This window comes from Mesoplodon mirus, assembly GCF_964341445.2.
Source record: "Mesoplodon mirus genome assembly, chromosome: 5".
NCBI lineage: Eukaryota > Metazoa > Chordata > Mammalia > Artiodactyla > Ziphiidae > Mesoplodon > Mesoplodon mirus.
In genome coordinates this window covers 34,521,646-34,528,910 of record NC_138980.1, presented here as the reverse complement: position 1 = coordinate 34,528,910, position 7,265 = coordinate 34,521,646, and the positions used below count along the sequence as shown (strand labels likewise).

Genomic DNA, 7,265 nt, shown 5'->3' with positions numbered 1-7,265 from the left:
TTTAATCTGGGGGAAGGGCACTCCAGGTGGAAGAAAGAGCGAGTGCAAAGGCCCAGAGGTGGGAATGAATGAAATGTAGGTATCTGAGGAACATCGAGGTAGCCGGTGCTGAGTGAGGAGGAAAGTGCAGGGAGGTGAGAGCCGGAAGGTGATGTCGGCAGATTGTTTAGGTTCTAATGGGCCATCATGAGCACCCAGTAACCACAACTAGCATCCTGGGGTCAGAGGCAACCCCAGTCCAGGCTGTAAGAAGATCAGGCTGCTGCCTGGGGGCCCCCAAGATCCCAGGGCAGAGTCTCCTGGCCCTCCATCTTCACGAGGTCCTTGCAATTTTCCTGTTCACACCACCTTTTCTTAAATGCTTCCGGCCCAGCTCCCGGTCTCATCCTCGCAGCATCCCAACCTCCTGGTCCTGAACACCGTGCAAAATCCCCATTGCACAGGAGAGAAAGCAGAGGCCCCTTCACAGGAAGGAGAGTAGCCCCTGCATCCAAAGGCCCCCGGCTCAGAGCAGGGCGGGGCACGGCGGGGGCGCCGGGGGCTACAAGTTCTGTCAATAAACGGGAAATTTCCCCGCCAGGTTTGCTAAGAACAGGTCCCCACCTTGCCGTGGGGTAAGGGGCTGCTCCGAAAGATCTTAATCCCTCCCCTAGCAACCTGCCGCCGTCCCAGGGCAACTAGGGCGGGGCTCAACTCGGAGTCACAGGTCCCCGGATCCTGCAGGGGCGGGGGAGTCTCGCCTTCAGAGGGGGAGGAGGAGTCCGCTCCGCGCCTACTGGCCCTTTAAGAAGCTCCTCCTTGCGATGCTTCAAAGCATCCTGATTGGTCCCGAGGGCCGCCGAGCGCAGCCGAACTTGACGCACCCGCCCGCAGCGTTCCCTACTTACCTCCCACGCGGCTCCGCGGCCGTCCCAGCCAATCACCAACGGGCGCGCCGACCCTCATCAGCATGGTCACGCCCCAGGGGAAGGGCATACCCAATCCGACCGCTCGCCGAACCGTCATTAGCATGCCGGGGACGGGCCAGGGCGGGGCGGACGGCAGGGGTGGGTGGCAGGGGCGGGCTCGGCGCGGTTGGTTGGAGCGTCGTAGCAGCCGAGAGGTCCGGGAAAGTTTCTTTGGAGGTGAAAACAGCCGCGGAACTCGGGGCCCTGCGAGGGGGCAGGGGCGCGGGGGTCCAGGGGCCGGAGCGGGGCCCCTCCCGGGCCGGGGTGGGTGCGGACCCGGGCCTCCTGGGGGGGCGATTGCCCAACAAAGGATCCTTGGGGCGCCCGCCCTCGAGGGCCTCCCCGCCCCCGGTTCCGGCCCCCCCAGGCGCCCCGGACCCGGCTTTCCGGGGCTCCCCAGCCCGGCCCCGCCGTCACCGGCTTGGGCGGCCTTCACTCGGCCACGCGTCTACGTTCCAGGTGCGGCCGGGAGTGGCTATGTCCCACGGTCCCAAGCAGCCCGGCGCGGCCGCCGCGTGAGTGCGACATCCCCTCCCCCCAGCCCACTCGGAGCTGCAGCCTAGCCCCCACCTCGTCCCGTTGGAGCTCCTCGACCCCCGCCCCCCAGGGTCTTGACTTCCCCGACTTGGGGCAGGCCCTCCCCCTCGGGCCCCCACGGGCTTCTCCCCCAAACCTCCGGGCTCCAGTTCCTCTCAGGGGTCCCCTGCTAGCCTCCCCTAGTGCTCTTGCCCGAACCCTGGATCCTGACCTCCTCTGACCCCTGCTTCCAGAACTCAGGCCCCTAGCTGCCAGCGCTAGCGTCGTGGGGGAGTGGGTGGCCCTGACGTCCCGTGGCTCTAGTCTCTCCCACGCCCTCTGTGGCCCCCCCTAGTGCTTCTGCCTCAACCCCCGGATCCTGACCCTGTCAGAGCCCTCCTCTGAGGGAGGACTCGGGCCCCTCGCTGCCAACTCCGCCGTCGGTGTTGGGGAGTGGGGGTGACCCTGGCTTCCCATGGCTCCAGGCCGGCGAGCGGTAAGGCTCCAGGACAGCATGGGGGCTTCGTGGTGGCTGTCAAGCAAGAGCGCGGCGAGGGCCCGAGGGCCGGAGAGAAGGGGTCCCATGAGGAGGAGGTGAGAGTCCCTGCACTGTGGTGGCGGCGGCCCTTAGTCTTGAAGCTCCGCCCCGAACTCAATTTGAATTCCCTGTGGCTCCGCCCACAGTCCAGATTTCCCTCCAGATGCTGAGGCCCCGCCCTGTGCCAGATACCACGCCCCAAGAGCTCCACTGCCACTCTAAGTCCAGGCCCCGCCCACTGCCCAGGGATCGAAGCCAGTACGGAAGCCACGGCCACAACGAGGCCACGCCCACAACACAAGCCAGCCCCATCCCTGGGCTGATCCTCTGTCCCCAGTACTTCTCTGATCCCTTCACCCCTGGCCAGGGGTCTCTTAACCCCACTCTCCCAACCCTGAACCCTGACCAGGCCATACTTCCAGGCCTTCTGGGTCCTACCTCGTAGTTAGGCCCCGCCCAAGTCTTTCAGGGCCCCGCCCCTTCCCCTCTGGGCCCGGCCCCAGCCCTCCAGGCCCCTCCCAACGGCGCGGCTGGGTTCTGCAGCCGGTGAAGAAGCGCGGCTGGCCCAAAGGCAAGAAGCGGAAGAAAATCCTGCCGAATGGGCCCAAGGCACCTGTCACCGGCTACGTGCGCTTCCTGAACGAGCGGCGCGAGCAGATCCGGACGCGCCACCCGGACCTGCCCTTTCCTGAGATCACCAAGATGCTGGGCGCCGAGTGGAGCAAGCTGCAGCCGGCGGAGAAGCAGGTGGGGACAGCTCGGGACCACTGACCTTCCCTCACCCACTCAGATACCCCCCTGCAGCCACTTACCCCAAAGGAACAGGTGGGGAGGGTCCTTCGTTCCTCCTGGACTCCAGGACCTGGAGAATTGACCACCCATTAGCTCTCTCCAGCTTGTTGAAGGGAGGGGAGAGTAGCAGTAGGCTGGAATAGACATAAAACGTAATAAACGTTAGACTAAAGAAGTAGGGGTGGGGGCTGGGTTTCTGTTAGAAACCTTATGGCTTTTAAGTTCTGGTAATTAATTTAAAAATTGCAAAAACATCAAGGAAACGTTAGCACCAGCTTGCACCCTCTACCCTGGGATTTCAACAAGCAAAATGCGTTCGGGAGGGCAGTCCAGCCTGGAGGTGGGAGCCTGCAGACACTCAGACACCAGGGAGTGGTTTATAAAGGCTGGAATTGGGGTGAGGTCGCTGAGGTCAGGGAGTTGGGAGGTGGCCTGAGCAGCAGCCTGAAGGGTGGGGTTTTGTCTGGAGGGCAGTAGGGCGCTGTGGGAAGGCGCAGCACAGTGAGCTGAGTGATGGAGATGGGGTCTTGGCCTGCGAGGGCTACGCTGCCCCTGGGCTGGGCCGAGCCTTCTCATGCTGCCCCCGCCAGCGGTACCTGGACGAGGCAGAGCGGGAGAAGCAGCAGTACATGAGGGAGCTGAGGGCGTACCAGCAGTCGGAAGCCTACAAGATGTGCACGGAGAAGATCCAGGAGAAGAAGGTCAAGAAAGGTGCGGAGGGCCCCAGCCCCCAGGCAGCTGAGTGCCTGCTCTGAGATGGGTGACCCAGGCAGGCCAACCTACCCCCTCCAAAGGGCTCTCATGGTCCCGTGGGAACAAGACACACATAACCAGACAGTTGTGAGTGAATAGGGCTGGTCAGCACTGAGATTGGGCACACACAGATGCAGGGGCGGGGGGAGGGGGCCAGGTGGGGATCTTGACCCAGGATGAGTAGGGCTGACTAGGGGAGGGGAATGATGGTGTTCCAGGCAGGGGGAACAGCACGTGCAGAGCAAAGCGTGGGGTCCGAGGAGACCTGGGAGGCTCACCCTGCCCTCCTCCCTCCCCCACCAGAGGACTCCAGCTCCGGGCTCATGAATACCCTTTTGAATGGACACAAGGTAAGCTTCCCTCCTCCAAGGAGGACACCTGGGCAAGAAAGGTCTGGGAAGCATTTAGACCTCTGGGTGAGTGAGGACTATCGCTCCTGGGATGAAGTGAGCGCCCAGTCCAGATGTGTGCAAGCAGAGGCTGGACAGCCACACAATGGGAAGGCTGTAAAATGGACTCTGACCCAGGTGGCCTGAGGAGACCCTCCCAAGCTTAGGGGATGTCCCAGAGGGGGTGTGGCTGCCCTCCCACCCCCTCCCCAAAATATTGCCACCTTGTCCTGTCGTCCCAGGGTGGAGACTGTGACGGCTTCTCCACTTTCGACGTCCCCATCTTCACGGAAGAGTTCTTGGACCAAAACAAAGGTGAGCGCTGACCACAGGTTCTTGGAGCAAGTGTTCGGCCCAGAGGGCGCCAAGGGGGTAGGCAGTGGGTGCCGTCCTCTCCTGCCCCCGTAGACCAGAGAGCTGAGGTGTGGGGCCGGAGGCAGAGCAGTGACGGAAGGCCTGGCGTGGGGCACAGCGAGGGGCAAAGCGCGGCTGAGGGAAGGCAGGGAAGCGCCAGGATCTGACCCGGCTCCCCGCCTACAGCGCGGGAGGCGGAGCTGCGGCGCCTGCGGAAGATGAACGTGGCCTTCGAGGAGCAGAACGCGGTGCTGCAGAGGCACACGCAGAGCATGAGCAGCGCACGCGAGCGCCTGGAGCAAGAGCTGGCGCTGGAGGAGCGGCGGACACTGGCGCTGCAGCAGCAACTCCACGCGGTGCGCCAGGCGCTCACCGCCAGCTTCGCCTCGCTGCCGGTGCCGGGTGCGGAGACCCCGCCCCCAACCAACCTAGTCCCGCCCCCTCCCACCCCCGCGAGTTCCGCCCCGCTAACTCCGCCCTCGACTACCTCGGGCTCCGCCCAGGCTACTGCCAGTCCCGCCCCCTCTGGCCCGGCTCCGCGAGCCCTACCCCTTACGCCCTCACCAGTCTCTTCACAAACCCTCACCTCCCTCTCCTCTGCCGCGCCCCTGCGGACCCCGCTCTCGACTACCCGATCCCCTCCCGCCCCGCTGCCCGACCTTGCTGCGCCAGCCCCGCCCACGCTGGCCCTCGCGCCCCGCCTCTGACCCCTCCCCTCATGCCAGTCTTCCGCGTTCTTTCCTCAGCTGACCTAGGCCAACTTCCCCTCCCCCACTAGCCCCCGCATCCCCCCCATCACGACCCCGCCCTCTCCAACTTGCTTCGTCTGATCCCTGCCACAGCTGACCTTGATTTCCCCGGGTCCAGACACCCTGACCGCGCCCGCCCGGCCCCACTGAAGTGCGCCCCTGACCCTCTCCCCAGGACCCCGCGCTTACAGACCCCCACCCTCTGATCTCTGCTTCGGTGGAGACCCCACCGCGGTGACTCCTCCGCTGGGCTCGTCTGACGGGTCCCCCCCCCCCCAGGCACAGGCGAGACGCCCACGCTCAGCACCCTGGACTTCTACATGGCGCGGCTGCACGGTGCCATCGAGCGCGACCCCGCGCAGCACGAGAAGCTCATCGTGCGCATCAAGGAGATCCTGGCCCAGGTCGCCAGGTGTGTGCCCCAGCTGGTCTGCCCCCAGGCCCGTTCAGCCCAGCTGGGGCTGCTTTGCGTAGGGGCTGCCTCAGGCTAGACCTTCGCTGGCTGGAGCCGGAGAAATAGACTAGCTTTAGGCCTCCAGCGGGGTTTCTGGGGTCTGTGGGTGCTGCCCAGTGGGATCTGGCTGCCGGCTCTTTTTCGGAGGGCACAGCCCACGCGGGATCTACTAGGTGGGGCTGGTTTGATGCAGGTGGCTAATGGCGTAGCCCCTGGGGGCGCTGATTCGGCCTGGTACTCTATTATGACTCTGGGGAATCATCCAGCACTCCCTTGGCCCAGGGGACCCGAGCTTCCCCAAAGCTTCGGGGTGGGTTTTTCTGGGTGGCTCCCAGCCGCCCAGGATAGGTGGTGGAGTCAACTCCAGGCCCCCCACCCTGGCATCTGAAGGAGCAGAGGAGGATGGCCTCTAGGGTACCCAGGAAGGGGGTGGGGCTGAGAGATGATGGGGGTCCCCCCTCACAGATCTTCTCCCTTCTGTCACAGTGAGCACCTATGAGGGTGTCTGCCACCCCATGATCCAGAGAAGACCAAGCCCTGGTCACGGCCCCTCCCCCACCCCCACCCCATGGAGGAGGGGTGCGGGTCCATCCTTTGGGGCCAGGCCCAATCCTGCACCTTGGGGGCTCCAGCCCCCCTGAAATTAAATTTCTACAGCATCCCTCTAGCTTTCAGTCTCCCCAGCACCCCAACCCAGAAAAATCGCCCACCACACACAGCACACATAGAACCCCATGGCCCCAGGGCCCAGCGAGGCCTGCTCGACCCACAGGGCACATCACACTACACGGACGTGGGAACACCACGCGTGGACAGCGTGACCCGGGACAGGAGGAGACCCACAGCTGCTCATACGCCCAGTGTGGGGAGAGTTACACACCCTACACCACCTCTCCAGAACCAGTCCCTGGACACAGGGCAGAGAAAATTCACACCTGACACACTGGGACTCCTGCCTGGCAGGTGTCACCCTAAGTGTCCACACGGCCAGGCACGCTGCAGGGACACACTCTCACACTCCGGGCGGGGCCCTCTACCGTCGCCCTCACATTCCTGCACCCCAGAATGCGGGGGTTGGTACTGACCACCCCACCCTCATCTAGCTGAGGGACCCCCGTGGAGGGGGCCCCTTTGCCACTGCTCAATTGGACTTTTTAAATAAAAATGGAATTTGAATTTCAAGCTTGTGCGTGTGTGTGTCTTTTGGAGGGAAACAGGCCAGGACCTTCTGTTGGGGCCCGAAGCCTACTCTCCCCAGCCCCTGGCAACCAGGAATCCACTTGCTTTTTTTCTTTTTTTTTTTGGCCACACCACGTGGCATGTGGGATCTTAGTTCTCCGACCAGGGTTGGAACCCATGCTCCCTGCATTGGCATCCCGGAGCCTTAACCACTAGACCACTAGGGAAGTCCCACGAATCCACTTTCTGTCTCTGGATCTACCTGTTCTGGACATTTCATATAAATGGAATCACATGCTGCATGTCCTTTTGTGTCTGGATTCTCTCACTGAGCATAGTGTTCTCAAGGTCCATCCACATTGTAGTGTATGTCAGCACTTCACCCCTTTTTCTGGCTGAATAACATTCCATTGCGTGGATGGGCCACGTTGTGTTTATCCAGCATCTGTTGATGGCCATTTGGGTTGTTCCCACCTTTTGGCTGTTGTGAATCGTACTGCTGAGAACATGGACGTACAGGTTTTTGTCTGAACACCTGCCCTCACTTCTGGGTAGATCCTGAGAAGCAGACTTGCTGGGTCAGATGGCAATTCT

General features: G+C 63.0%; 1 protein-coding gene across 3 annotated transcripts; it reads left to right on the top strand.

Moving 5' to 3' along the window:
• The first annotated feature begins 1,059 nt into the window (after nucleotides 1-1,059).
• Nucleotides 1,060-6,674, top strand: HMG20B (high mobility group 20B). 3 transcript variants are annotated; one of them, XM_082623566.1, is made up of 10 exons: nucleotides 1,060-1,124; nucleotides 1,407-1,462; nucleotides 1,949-2,057; nucleotides 2,545-2,748; nucleotides 3,384-3,504; nucleotides 3,850-3,896; nucleotides 4,178-4,250; nucleotides 4,476-4,645; nucleotides 5,318-5,450; nucleotides 5,979-6,674. In XM_082623566.1, the coding sequence occupies exons 2-10, from the start codon at nucleotides 1,425-1,427 to the stop codon at nucleotides 6,131-6,133; spliced, it is 1,050 nt and encodes a 349-aa protein (XP_082479692.1). In that variant the 5' UTR covers nucleotides 1,060-1,124; nucleotides 1,407-1,424; the 3' UTR covers nucleotides 6,134-6,674. The 3 variants fall into 3 exon arrangements, with proteins under 3 accessions (XP_082479692.1, XP_082479694.1, XP_082479693.1); XM_082623568.1 differs by having other exon boundaries at nucleotides 4,476-4,691; XM_082623567.1 differs by lacking the exon at nucleotides 1,060-1,124 and having other exon boundaries at nucleotides 1,133-1,462.
• Nucleotides 6,675-7,265: the final 591 nt, after the last annotated feature.

Bases quoted from the DNA above. Each gene is read 5' to 3' on its own strand.
- HMG20B (XM_082623566.1), top strand. From the start codon at position 1,425: ATGTCCCACGGTCCCAAGCAGCCCGGCGCGGCCGCCGC. The intron at 1,463-1,948 runs GTGAGTGCGACA...CCATGGCTCCAG, and splicing joins CAGCCCGGCGCGGCCGCCGC to GCCGGCGAGCGGTAAGGCTC. The intron at 2,058-2,544 runs GTGAGAGTCCCT...TGGGTTCTGCAG, and splicing joins AGGGGTCCCATGAGGAGGAG to CCGGTGAAGAAGCGCGGCTG.